A 13,793-nucleotide genomic window follows, 5' to 3' on the forward strand; every position below is an offset into this window, starting at 1 on the left:
TGGCAAAGAGTGACAAGGGGTTTTCCTTGAAAGTGAACGGCCCAGTCGCAGTTCTGCATGTTATGCTGTATACTTGTAAAAGCCACTGGGACTCATGTCCTAATTGAGCCATGGGCATGATTTTTTGGCAAATTAACTCTTATGGCATGATTGTTCTACAAGGCTGTTTGATAGGACTAAAACCCCTATGAACAGCAGAAGAAGACATTAACACATGGAACAAAAGAGAAAGAGGTTTTCCTTCCTCATTTCTGATGCCCAGTATCACAGCAGACCTGGCAGCAAGGGAAGAAACTGTAATGCATAAAACCAAACTGAGGTATGCAACATGCCTACAAAATCTAACAGGCAAAATCAAGTGAGTCTCCACAAAACCCATTTGAACCAAGAACAAAATTTAATTTAAAAAAACCACAAGTGACCTGGGGCAAAGCATCTGACACACTAAGGCATGAAGGCCTCCATAGCTTATTAAGAAGTTTTTTTGGTTTCTAAGCCTGTCAGGATTAACATGTTTTCCCAAATGCAGTTCTTGCAAATGATTTGATGATCTTAACAAGAAGTATCAATTAAAGTTTGACAGAGTTATAAGGAAATGGAAGCAAGATTATATTACTGAAAGTTCTTGGCAACTACAAAATTAGAAGATGCCATGTTCTACACCCTTAATGAAAATATTAACAACGTATTAAGCTAAATCTGAGCCTTCTGCTGATTCTTAGTGTTTCTGTGAAAAACAGTGGCATGTTGTGAATCCCAGAATCCTTTGTGGCCAGAGGGCACAGAGATGATCAGTATGTTTAATATTTTGATGACAACATCAAACATACTGCGAGTGCACTGCAGAGTGATCAGCCTTTGGCAACAGATCTTGAAAACACCAAATTTATTCTGCATGAGTCTATCACCCAGCATGTGCAATAGGTTTGAAGCATTCTGACAGCAGTGGAGCGACTGCACACACAACACGCTACAAATGCACAAGAATGGCTACACGGCTTTTGGCTCAAAGTCAGCTCACATCTGGCCGTCTCAGAAGGAGACTTCAATGCTAACTGCAAAAGACCAAGTAAAAATATGCAAAACAAAGGCAAAACATGCAGAGAAAATGGTATTTTTAAATGCAACAATTTTTAATAAAATAAAAGATTAGCATAAAGCCCACACAGATATATTTTCACACTACTTAAATGTCATAATAAAATGAACGGAGGAGTTTATTTAAAGCATGTTAATAAGGGTGTTGTCCAAATGCCCCTTCAACACTGACCAGCTCGGGGCATTGATCACCCCTGTAGGAAGGCTGTTACAGGGTTTGAGTGCCCTCTCGGTAAAGAAGTCTTTCCTCATGTGAAGTCTCCAAGCCTTCCCTGAGGGATGCAGCCATTCCCATGTGTCCTGACATTGGATGCCATAGAAAAGGGATCAGCACCCCCGTCTCCCCCCCTCCCTCTCAAAAAGCTGGAGAGAGCAATGAGGAAAAAGGCTAGACACCAATAATTTAATGCCATTGCCACTATATTTTTGAAGTAAAATTTAATATAATGCAAAGGAACCTTTTATGCAACAGGACATGCAGAAGACAAATAACAGTAACAGAGCGGTCAACTTGACTGTATAAAAAAGTGTACCAAGAAGACAACAGGGAATTTCCTTCAGAGACAAGAAGAAAGTTCACTAAACTAATCTGGCCACTTAAAAGAAGCTTGAAAATATCTCCAGTGTTGCAATTTACTACTGAAAAGACATTTTTATCCTTTAAAAATATCTCTTTGCTATATGACACTGGTTATGTGTGCTTATATATGTTACACAGTAGTTCTCACATACTTGGAGATGCTGCTTCTACTCACTACTGGTGGATAATAACTTTTTATTTTTAAAAAAATAAAAAAAAATTCATGCAGACAATGAAAACTAATTCATTATGTTATCCCATCTAACTACAAAATGACAGGCTGGTACCAAAATATTTATTTTGGCCTAAGTATTCTGTGCATTAGCAAAGTCAGCAGGAAAAAAACTTGAAACATTCATAAGACACAAAAGATGATACAGAAAGAATTTTAATAAACTTAAGAACAACAATGAAAAAAACCCTAGCTCTATAGCCATCCCCAAAAAACACAGCAAAACAAAGAGAGGTTATTTATCAAAGTGTCTCAAATACAGCAACCCAAGCTCCCTGGAACACAATTTTAAATTATACTTCAGGAACAATATTAGAATAAAGTGTGTGTTCCCTAAAAGTCAGTAAAAAGGCTGACTGACAGAAAAGATTTGTCTTAGGAAAACAATCACCATTCTCCTTCCTCTCTCTAGGTCAGATTTGCAGATGCAAGTGCTCTCTCTCTCTGGTGTTAGTTTCAACTCTGGAAGGACCCTGAGTACACAGCCCAGGTTCCATCTGGATAACTGGGCACCCATTCCCTGTCAGTTTGTTCAGAGACCAAACCCACTACCGAGAGCGTGATCTAAGCATCCCGCTTTGGTACTGCTTCTGCTAATCAATGGGAAACTAAAACATTGATCATTCTTCTTATTTGTCCTTTCGTGCTGTCCTCTCAGCTGCCCTGAAATCATACGCAGAATGTACTGGTAGTTGTACAGGGGCAAAACAGCTACTAGGAATAGAGCAGAATGTCCTGACAGTACCTCATCAGAACCGCTAAAACCAAAGATCCTCAGCAGAGCTCACAGTCATCTGAAAAGCTCTGGAAACCAATCACATTATATAAGAACAATCCTTATCATCATCACCCATAAACACCTGTTTATGGCAAACTTGTATAGAGAAAAATATTTAACATTAATCTCTTTCAAACTCTCAACACTCCAAAGTCTACCAGATTAGGGATAATTGCTAAAGACAACTAATGTAACCCAAGACTCAGAATCTTAAGTTTTGGTACTCCTCTGCTTTATAATGTTACATGTTGTCCAAGATTTCCTAACAGAAGTGCTATTCAGAATTCAACACCATGCATGCCAGTGAACCATCATGCAAAAAATGGAATAAAAATAGGTGATATTTTGCCACTACAATTATCCATCCAGAAGCAATTGTTCCACATAGTTTGAGGAACACTGTTTCCTGACAAGATGTGACTTTCATTTGAGCACCCTGATTGCTACCATAAAATAAGCTAATATAGTAGTTAATTATACAGTGTATATTTTAATAGCAGCATATTCCCTGCCATCTGCAACAGGCATGCAATGCTAAAGAAGTATAGTTTTGTAGTGGTACATGCAGAAGATCTTCGTTCTACACTAGAATGCAGTAACAGCTAATTCCATAAAAATATTTATATTTTTACTTAGTTTGACGAATGAGCAAAAATTGCTTGCAATATAAAGTATTATTTTTGCCCAGAAAGTCTCTCACAATATGTAGGATTTTTATGATAATGAATATCCCACTTAAGGAAAAAATCAATTTCAAGTCCTTCATTTTAGCCAAATCCATCCCAGGACACAACTCCACGCGGCATTCAAAGCTCAGGCTTGTTTAACTTTTGTGTCTCCTTGGAACACTCTTCACTGATAGCAGCTCCCCCAGCCCACTTCATATACTAAGCAAAACCACATTGTTATACAAAAGTTGCTTTGGGCAGGAAAGAAAGAGCCCTCTCATAACTGTAAATGCAATCCCCTAAAATACAGCACTGAACATGACACAGCACATTTTGAAAAAAACTTACTAATAAATTGATGACACAAAGCACTGTACAATCAGCTGTAGAAAAACTCTGCATAAGCAACCTTACAGTAGACATTTGTTCTCCACTCACAGACCACTTTACTGTATTTCACAATACTTACAATACTTTTATTTTACTAGCTTTCTTACAGAAGTCTGCTGTATATTCTGATTTTACACAGCTGCGCATGTAAAAAAATTAAACTACTTACTAACAGTTGAAGTTTACAAAAAAAAACATTAAAGTTAAAAAATGAAAAAACTCAACAAACTGCTTTCAACTTGAGATAGATTATTTTGTTAATGAAATTTTGTGAAATATTAACGTTCATGTGACTTGTAACTTCAGAACTATTATGGAGGTCAGAGAGGAAACATAAACCCATGTGCAGTATGCAAAACCCCCTCAATTTCAGTACACCTTAACACTTAGTCCAATGCATTATGGAAGTATGCAGCATGCACTAGAAATCTACAACAGTTTTTGTGCACATTACATTGAATTCAAGATACTGAAATAATACACAAAACCAACTTATTTCAGAGGTTGGAAAAGTACAAGAAATAGGCTGATATTTGTTCAGTCATGGTGATTTCAGCCATCACCTTTTAATCAGTTTTCAAAGTGAAAAAACTTCTCATGGCACATCTGTACCTCTCGTGTTTTTAACTAGAGCTTCAGCAATACATCTTCTGTGAAAACAGAAGTGATTGTTGAAGAGATTGTGGCTCAGTAACTCAGCAAGAAATTGAATAATGGCTTTGAATTGCTGAAATCTTTCACTGGATTGATGAAGTTTCTGCAGCCCACAGCTGCAGCAAGCTGGCAGTAATAAATTCTCCATGCACTGCAAACTAAGTATCTGACTATTTCATCCATTTCTAAGTATGTGAAAGCTGGAGGCAAAGCCATTTTACAACTGAATAAATACTTGCTTCTTTCGTTATGCCCTCTAACAGAGGTAGTAGTGTAAGGCCAAACAAGAATAGAACTCCCTGGAGATGCCTGCTGTGAGAAACGTCATAGCATTTCTTCAAGAAATTTCAAAACAATAGCTTAAGGGTAACTTTTTCCATTAGAAATCAAATTATTTTGAAAGAGCCAATATTTATAATAAAGGCCACAGTACAACAGATGAATTGAATTACTGATTTTTCAATCCAAATGTACTATACTTAAGTTCAAAATACTTTCCAAAATTTCACATTCTTTGTCTGCAAAGACAAACAAAACTCAAGTTTTATTTCTTGTTATGCCAAGTAAATACATCTTTATGCTAATATAACACGGAATTGATGATATATAAGTACAATTATAACAGGACAGACAAGTCTGGATTTTTTTTTCTTTCCACACATCCCATAAATCTAAATAAAATTTAGACAGTTAACTTAAGCAAGGTCCTAATCCTGACTTATTACCCATCTTATCTTTGTCATAGTTCCTTGAAGTATAGTCCAAAGTTTCTTTAGAACAGCTATGTAGTGCTGAGTAACACTTCTTATGCCACTTAAAAATGGCAGCTTCTCTCCTGCTCATTAACTACTTGCCAATTTCAAAATCATCTGTCTTACATTACTGAAAACTTCTAACTTTCTGAAATATGCTTCCTGAACTGCTTCTCCACCAAAACAACAAATGTATTTATGCATCCTCTATTTCAGTTGCTGATCATTTCATAATATATATACAGGTTTTAGAAACTTATCCTACTAAACCAAGAAATCCCGCACTACAGGATTCCTGTCAGACAATCCTAACAGACAATCTAATTCACAGCAACGAGAGCATGAATTCTACAAACCTAAGTAATAGGAAAAATTTAGTGGCAATCACAGATGAGCTTCACAGAAGAAAAGAGAGGTGCTTGGCTTTTAAAAAAGTGAAAGAAGAGGGCATTTGTAACCTTAAGCGAGAACTTTCTGTGTGCATAATGAGAACTTAGAATTTGTGAGCATGGGCTTTGATTAGGAAAAGGACTCTTCCTTGCGTACTACTGATAGGAATAGACAAAAGTTCATCACTGGCCTAAATAAGGTTCATTATGGACCCCTAAATAAGGATAGATTTAAAAACACTTTTAATCATTGGAGACTTCTTGCAACTCTCGGAGCCATAGGTGAAGCCCAATGGATGTGTTGTCTGTACATCTACAGAGGATGTGACATCAAATGTTGCATTTATTGCTTTACTTTTGATTCAGAGTGTTTCACACAAAGATGGAAGGAGCTGCTGCACCAGAATTACCCAACTATTTTTAATGTATATTTTAATCCTTCAAAATGGCACACAAACAGAACAAATACCACCTGTGCCTTCACAATGAATACTGGCATAATTTGGAAATCTGTATTTTTGAAACACAGGTGAAATTTAGATATATAGAACAAATACTAAGATACAATAAAGCTGTCGTAACTACCAGATATAAAGAGTTTTAGGCAGATACTGGCACAGAGAGTGTACTGCAGGAAAAACTTAATATTTGATGGAATCCATGTGATTTTACAAATATCCTATTGAACGTAAAACTGATAAGCTTTGTTTGGCTCTCAGAAATATCCCAGAACTTCTCCAGTAAATTCATTACCAGCAAAAGCAATGTATCCCTAAACAGGATTTTAAGAATCCTTGCGAAGCTCATGAAATTTACTTCATAGTAATGAAGTAGAATGAAAAAATGTTTCTGTTACTCTAAGAAACTAGAGATAGAGTAAAATGACTGAATTTTCCCATTTCCACATCATCTCAAAAAAATGTATGCATAGAACTTCATTTGAACAATCCTAAAATCAAAATAAAATACTCCATTTTGCAAATAGTGGTGCACACCGTAACAAAAGCATAGCTTTCTACCATAAAGGCACCACGAGACACAGCTATGACTATTAATAACATGAGAGCTACATTGCATCCCAATCATTATGTGTGAAGGTAAGCCCAGATACACTTCAGGGGCTCACTTTTATCGTAGGGATGAAACTCCTTACCTTGAAAAGACTGTTTGGCTCTGTCCACCAGTTCTTCAATTGGATAACTTGCTAGATCTCCTCTGGCATGCTTAGTTTTACAGTAGGTACATGCATTGAGACACCTGTTCAGAAAATGAAAATGCTCAGTAACTAGCCAGGACAGTCTTTATATGCACAGTTACATTTATTAAGTATGCCTGGAAAGATGAGTTTTTATATCTATGACCAGAAAATAGTAGTATTCTGTTTTTAAATCAATGGAATAGTTTGAAAAACATTTTGCTGCCCTAACTTGTTAGAGTATCTTTTGCATCTATATGAAAGGTTGAAAAACAATCAGCGGGAACCACATACAAAACCCAACAGTGGGAATTTAAATACTTTTTAGAAAGGTATAGTAGGGTTAATCACTGTTCATTACTAAAGATGAATCTCCAGGTTTCTGATCCCTCTATTACATAAAAAATCCAATCTGAACAAGAAAATACAGGAAAAAAGTCCTGAGAGGCTGAAAGTAGATTTTTAAAAGTGTGTATACATGAAAAGACATTTCAGTTAATTTTTCCAACTTTCCTTTGGCTTGAATAAATAGAACAAATAACATAATGAAGACAGAATCACCAACCAGAAAGACAGTTTGGCACAAAAGATTGGGGAACTAATGAAAACTCCTACAAGAAAATGAAGGAATAATGTGATTGCTTTTAATTTATCTGCCAGTATACTAAAGGCAGACTAATTGAGAGTACAAGGAAGGAGAGACAAAACAAACAAAAACTACCTCTCATTGTAAGCGTGCTGTGCTTTTTTTCCTTTCTCCCCTTCTTTAAGCTCCAGCTTTTTATAGGATAAAGCATTTAAACATAAGCTCTAAAAATCCCACAGACCCCAAAAAATCATTATAAATATTTCTATTGTTCATGCTAGCTAGAATACCATAAATTCTGTCCATTTTCACAACAAAAAGGCCACAACTTCAAAAAAGTCACAGAATTTTTAAGGCTGGAAAAGACATCCAAGATCGTCAAGTCCAACGTTTGACCAATCACCACTGCATCAAATAAACCACAGCGCTAAGTGCCCTGTTCAGTCATTTCTTGAACACTTCCAAGAACTGTGACTTTACCACTTCCCAGGACAGCCTGTTTCAATGCCTGGTTGCCTTTTCAGTGAAGAAGATTTTCCTGATGTCCAACTTAAACCTCCCCTGGCACAGCTTGAGGCCATTTCCTCTTTACCTGTCACTGGTTGCCTGGCAGAAGAGACTCCCACCTTGCCACCACCCTCCTTTCAGGCAGTGGTACAGCATGATAAGGTCCCCCCTGAGCCTCCTTTACTCCAGGCTAAACCCCCCCAGCTCCCTCAGCTGCTTCTCATCAGACTTGTGCTCCAGACCCTTCCCCAGTTCCATTGCCCTTCTCTGGATATGCTCCAGAACCTCAATATCCTTCTTGAAGTGAGAGGCCCACAGCTGAACACAGGATTCAAGGTGAATCCCCACCAGTGCTGAATACAGGGGGACAATCACTGCCCTTACCCTGCTGCCACACTATTGCTGATCCAGGCCAGGATGCCATCCAGGCCAGCGTGTGCCACCTGGACACACGCTGGCTCTTGTTCAGCCACTGTCAACCAGCATCCCCAGGTGCTTTTCCACCAGTGTTCTGTCCACTCTTCCCCCAGCCTGTAGCGCTGCCAGGGGTTGTTGTGATCCGAGTGCAGGACCCAGCATTTGGCCTTTTTGAAATTCATACTGTTGGCCTTGACCCATCAATCCAGCCTGTTCAGCTCCCTCTGCAGACCCTTCCTACCCTCCAGCAGATCTACACCCCAGTCCAACTTAGTGTCATCTGCAGACTTTCTGAGGATGCACTTGATCCCCATCCAGACCATCAATAAAAGTATTAAACAGGACATGAAAACATTTGGGTGCCAGAAAAGGCGAGCATTGCAACTACAGCATAGCTGGAACTAATGCCACAGAACTTTCAAAACAATGCTGAAAAGCAAAGATAGCACTGGGTGGGTTCCGATGAAGTCACCAGCTACAAGCCTGTGTTTACTACTTGGATATATCTTGTTTTCTATTACTGTGTCTGGCATTTCCATGACTAGGTGATTACTGCTTTGCAAACTCTAAAGGTTTTCCTTCACAGACTCCCCTCCCATGTTAGTTCTGCTTCATGTGCATAAGCGGGAGTTCAGGAGGGGCAGAACACAGCCCAGAACATTTGCTCAGGTGCCCTCCTGCCACTGCACATCCCCTCAGCCCTGAGACTTCTCCATTCAACAGAATCTTAATTTCTAGATAGTTGGTGACTCTCTCTGCTAGACTGGATATGCATCTTATTTGCTGTGCCTGTCAGACTGATGCCTTAGGTTTTAACTTTTGTATTTTTCAAATTCTGTACTGCCTAGTGTGTAACGCTGAAGTTTCTTGTAGCCTGTTGACTACTGCTCTCTCATGCTAGGTAGACATAACAAAGCCTCTCCAGGCCTGCTCTCCAAGGACACCCAGATTGTCCTAGGCCCAAAATGTGTAAACTAATATCTTAATAAGGGGGGTAAACTTGGTGAAATTACATCATTAACTGAAGTTTTAATTGGAGAATTAACTCTGATATGCAAATGAACCAAACTTATGGAAGTGTGAAGAACTCATGACTCGGGGTCCACTGTCCTTTTAACTCCCCAGGGTGTACCTTGAAGGCCCTTCAAATAAATACCTACCCTTACTCTTGTCTAGTCTCTGTTTTTAGGTGGCCACCCCAGGCATCAAGACCAAAACATCAGATCTTAGCATACACCTCAGATCAGAAAACTAAAATATATTGCTTAACAGCAGCAATCAGACTGTTCTATTAACTAAAACTGTATACGAAAAAGGCTGCCAGTAAAATATCCAATTGGCTGTTAAAAACAGAAAAAATCCCTAAACCTGAATCTTTACACCCTGTACCAAATAAGTGATTCATTGCCACCCAGACACAACTTATTCATCAGATGTATCTCACCTTTCTTCTAAAAATCAAAAGCCTTTCGTTGCACAGGATCTGAAGCACGTGTAAAAGGTAGCACTTGAAATCAAGAAAGTGTAAGCAGATAATTGGTTTATACTTTGTGTAGCCTATGTAGCAAATTAAAATGTTTTTCTTCTAGGTCACTGTCATCTAAAGTTTGCCATGAATGACCTTCTCTCAAAGCCCATGGGTACATCTTTTTTTCCGTGCTGCCCTTACGCAAAGTATGTCTCCCTCCTTTTTATTCTTTTCTTGATTTTCTTTTTTGTTAGTTTGTTTTTAAAGCACAACTCTCCATTCAACCCAACACTTCATTTCTAAGCAGGCTCCCATCCAGACATCCAGCTGTCACACTCCTCTCCCTCCACATCATTCATTCAGCTAAACCAGCCTTTTTCCACACAGCTAAACAACAAAAAAAAAGCATTACGGATCAGTCAAGGAAACATAAAATCAGTTTCAGAGTGAATATGTCTGCCCTTTTGGAACCAAAACACAAAAGCTGTGATATTATGTACTAACCTTTGTCCTATACTAACCTTTGTTTTCTCCAAGAAAATAGAATTCCCAACTATTTTGTCAAACTTCTCAGGTCATCAAGAAGAGATTTTACTGCAACAATCCTACGCCTTGAACACTGGGCTCCTTTAAGACTGGCTCTTTCACCCGCAGAAGAGAATTCTGTCAGCCACCAGTAACAAAGGGACACATCAAAATTTTTCTCTTGGGATAAAGTAAATTTATTGAACTCAAATATAAGCTTGGATTTTGGGGAAAAAAAACCGCAAGAAAACCCACCAAGAGCTTTTATAATTTCCTTAAATTTGCAAATTCTGGCTTACTACAAGTTTGGTGTAAGACTTTCAACAAGAACTTTATCACAGATTTTTTGTTGCCTTGAACTGTAACCTTGAATGAAAACAATGCTTTTTGTAGACCTTCAGGTGTGTCAATTCATCCTAAGATTGATAAAAACTGCAATACTAGTACGTTACTTAAAACAAACTTCTAAACTTCCTCCTGTGTAATAGATCTAAATAGATCCAAAATCTAAACTGGTATTGATGTACAGTAAAAAGGATTATTTATACTATCTACATAGAATTTTTCTGTTCCCTTATCATGTATAGTACATCTATAAAATACACCATGTTACCTCTTTCTCTCTTCTCCTTATAATTAATGCATAAATCATATACATCCTGTACTATGTATTTTGCTCTGTATTTGGGTTGAAGTATTAGAAAAGCTTTACAGCAAGAATAGTAAACACTAAAAGTGGCAAGTACTATGAAACAGTGCCAAATACTGAAATTATTAATCTCCAAACCTTGAGCATAATTTTCACATCTTCAATCAAAGCTCCTGCCCTACAAGACTGCGCTACCTGAAAAAATGCAGTAACAGCAGCTCTTCTATGGTACTTCAGTAAACTCTGTCACAAAGAGAGCATGGAAATGCAGAGAAAGAAGCACCAATAAAAAAGGGGAAGATATTTTCCAGATATTCACAGTATTATTATAATATTTTTCAATACTTTCACAATATTATATTATTTTCCAAATATTCACAGTATTATGTGGTATTGTTTTCAAGACATTTATTACTATGGTCTTTAAGTACAACTTCAGGGGATTTGTTGATTTATTTTGGGGTAGGAGCTGAAAGTTGGAACTTGGAGGCAGACTTTTTCCAAGTTTTGCTGTGGTAATTAACTTATTCCTACTATAAAAAAGAAGTATTGGGCATGTCTAAATAATTTAGTTTTTCCCTTTTTCAGTACTTAAAGAGATTATATAACAAAACCAGAAGGATAGACTTAGATGTAACATAAAAAAGCATCAATTTTGGAAAGGAAACCAGAAGACACAAAACTTCTATATCCTATTTGTACCATATTTGTTAATACCAACACGGAAAGGAAATAATCTTCTGGGCTACAGCTGACCAACGAAAGGATGCAGATTTAAACTACTTGTAAAAATGCTGAACTAACCACTTTTCACAGATAAAAGAATTAACAGTTCTTGAAAATAGAAATTTAAACCTAACCATAAGTATAATCAAGGATCTGTAGTGGTTTCTTCCCTAGTACGCCAGCCTCCACTCCCAAGTTTCCAGCATAACAAATTACTCATATGTCCATGCTGCCACATACTCAGACCACAGACAATCAAGTGGAAAAAGACTTTTGGAAACTCTCAGAATCTGAGCACTGCCTCTTACTAAGTGGCCTCCACCACCAAGTGGACCACCTAAACCAACATCTCCTTAAAATCCAGCCTTTACTGCAGCTGTAGCTCCAATACATAGGACTGAACAGCCAACAGGCCAGTAGTTGCGAAGGAGTATTTGCTTTGCGCTAAACTGGGAGCCTTCTTCAAGCATTTATAGCTGGTTTGTCAATGTTAGTTTGCATTAATATAGGTCAAAGCTTTTTTTGCTCAAAGAAATCACAGACTTTTGTAGAAAACAATAATTAATGATCATTGTGTTTGTAATTGCCAATATGTTTTGGATAAATTTTACAGTGATTCCAGAACAAAAACCACTGAGTCCTGGTTTTCCAACATACTAAATTGATTAAGGTACTTTGAATTATTAACCTTTTGCTTTGAATTATTAACCTTTAATCAACTGTGTGCCCAATACACAGAAATATTCACAGCAAAATAAAATATTATACAAAGATAAATTACTACCATGTGGCTAATTAAAAAATTTTTCAAACATACTACCAAACTGAGTATCATCAACATTTTGGTAAAGTGCCTAAAATTTTCTTGTAGACATAGGTAACAGTGGTCTTCACAATGTTTAGCTAGTATGTGCTCATGTGTGCATTATATTAACCAGACTCTTCCTTTTCAAACCAGTAATACTCCTCATAAAACACATACTTAACATGAAAGGCTACCCCTTACAGACGGAACTAATTATGAGTAAGAATGCTTATGACACAGCAGACAAATAAAGACTTTCCTTCAGAGGGACTAATCAGTGGACTTCATCAGCAGATGAGCATGAGAACAGACATGAGGAACAAAATCCTGGTTCCTCTTAATGGGACTTATGCCACTAGGTTTAGTGAAGACAAGATTCCACCCTCAGATATGAAAAGTATAAAATACCTTTCATTGAAGGATCAGAAAACAGCTCAATTACAGACTGTGATGAGCCATTAGTGCGCGTGTCACTCAAATTGAATGTGACTGATCAAGACCATACATCTGTGAGCAAGATGGGAGAGCTGAAGGCTGCAACAGTGTCATGTGATAGAAGATCTCCGCTGCTCTGCAGGTGGTTAGTCTTGGGGAAGTGTTCCCTGAATAATCTGGAATAATCCAGTAAGCTCCTGTTTGCTCCCAAGGTGGTCTACCAAATTGGAAATTTGCATAAAATCATTAATCACAATTCAGCCTAAATACTAATATTTGGCCTTATGAGATCTGACTAGCTATACATATTCAAGATTTTATGAAGTTTGCCCTATTAAAAAAAATTAATAAATAAATTTCTGCCAGTATTTCAGTGCCCCGGACACCAGTGGAACATTACATCAGTACAAACATGGAAAGATTGCTCATCACTATCTCCCACACCATCTCTCTGCATCTACCATCAAACTTCCTCAGGTGGCCTCAGTAGCTCCAGGCCAAGAATATTTTGTATTAAATTAAAACTGTGGTTTTCCTGAAAGGGAAACATAATTTGCTTGCTTCAAAATACAGCTTAGAGAAGAGAGTTATGCTTTTATAAGATACTTTCAGAGTTTCTATCAAATGTAATTTTGAGAAAAATGCTTTGTAGTGTGAATAAAGAGAAAACTCCCTTTGTAAGCTTGACTGAGCAAAAGAAATACCCAAAATACATACTCCCAGCAGGTGAAAAGGAGATGGATACTGGTCATAAGCTACTAAACAGAAGCTGGTAGAATTCTACAAACATTTTTCTGCTTAGAATACTAAGTTTTGAAAACCTAACAACACCACCTATACTGTACTTACAGTTAAATATCATACTATATTTATAGAATTAAATGCCAGTAATACTTCTTAGCATTCTACTCTATGAAGTCTACTTTGTACTTTGTCCAA

General features: G+C 37.4%; 1 protein-coding gene across 5 annotated transcripts in view; it reads right to left on the reverse strand.

Moving 5' to 3' along the window:
• CDKAL1 (CDK5 regulatory subunit associated protein 1 like 1) overlaps positions 1-13,793 on the reverse strand; it is a 383,214-nt gene that overhangs the window by 203,782 nt on the left and 165,639 nt on the right. For all 5 annotated transcript variants that reach the window (XM_042048977.1, XM_042048978.1, XM_042048980.1 and 2 more), the window contains one exon: positions 6,695-6,798. In XM_042048977.1, the coding sequence (XP_041904911.1) occupies positions 6,695-6,798 (104 nt within the window). The remainder of the gene's footprint in view (positions 1-6,694; positions 6,799-13,793) is intronic.

Source organism: Corvus kubaryi, unplaced genomic scaffold, assembly GCF_017639235.1.
Source record: "Corvus kubaryi isolate FWS band 111438036 unplaced genomic scaffold, C.kubaryi_AGA036_p1.0 69, whole genome shotgun sequence".
Classification (NCBI taxonomy): domain Eukaryota; kingdom Metazoa; phylum Chordata; class Aves; order Passeriformes; family Corvidae; genus Corvus; species Corvus kubaryi.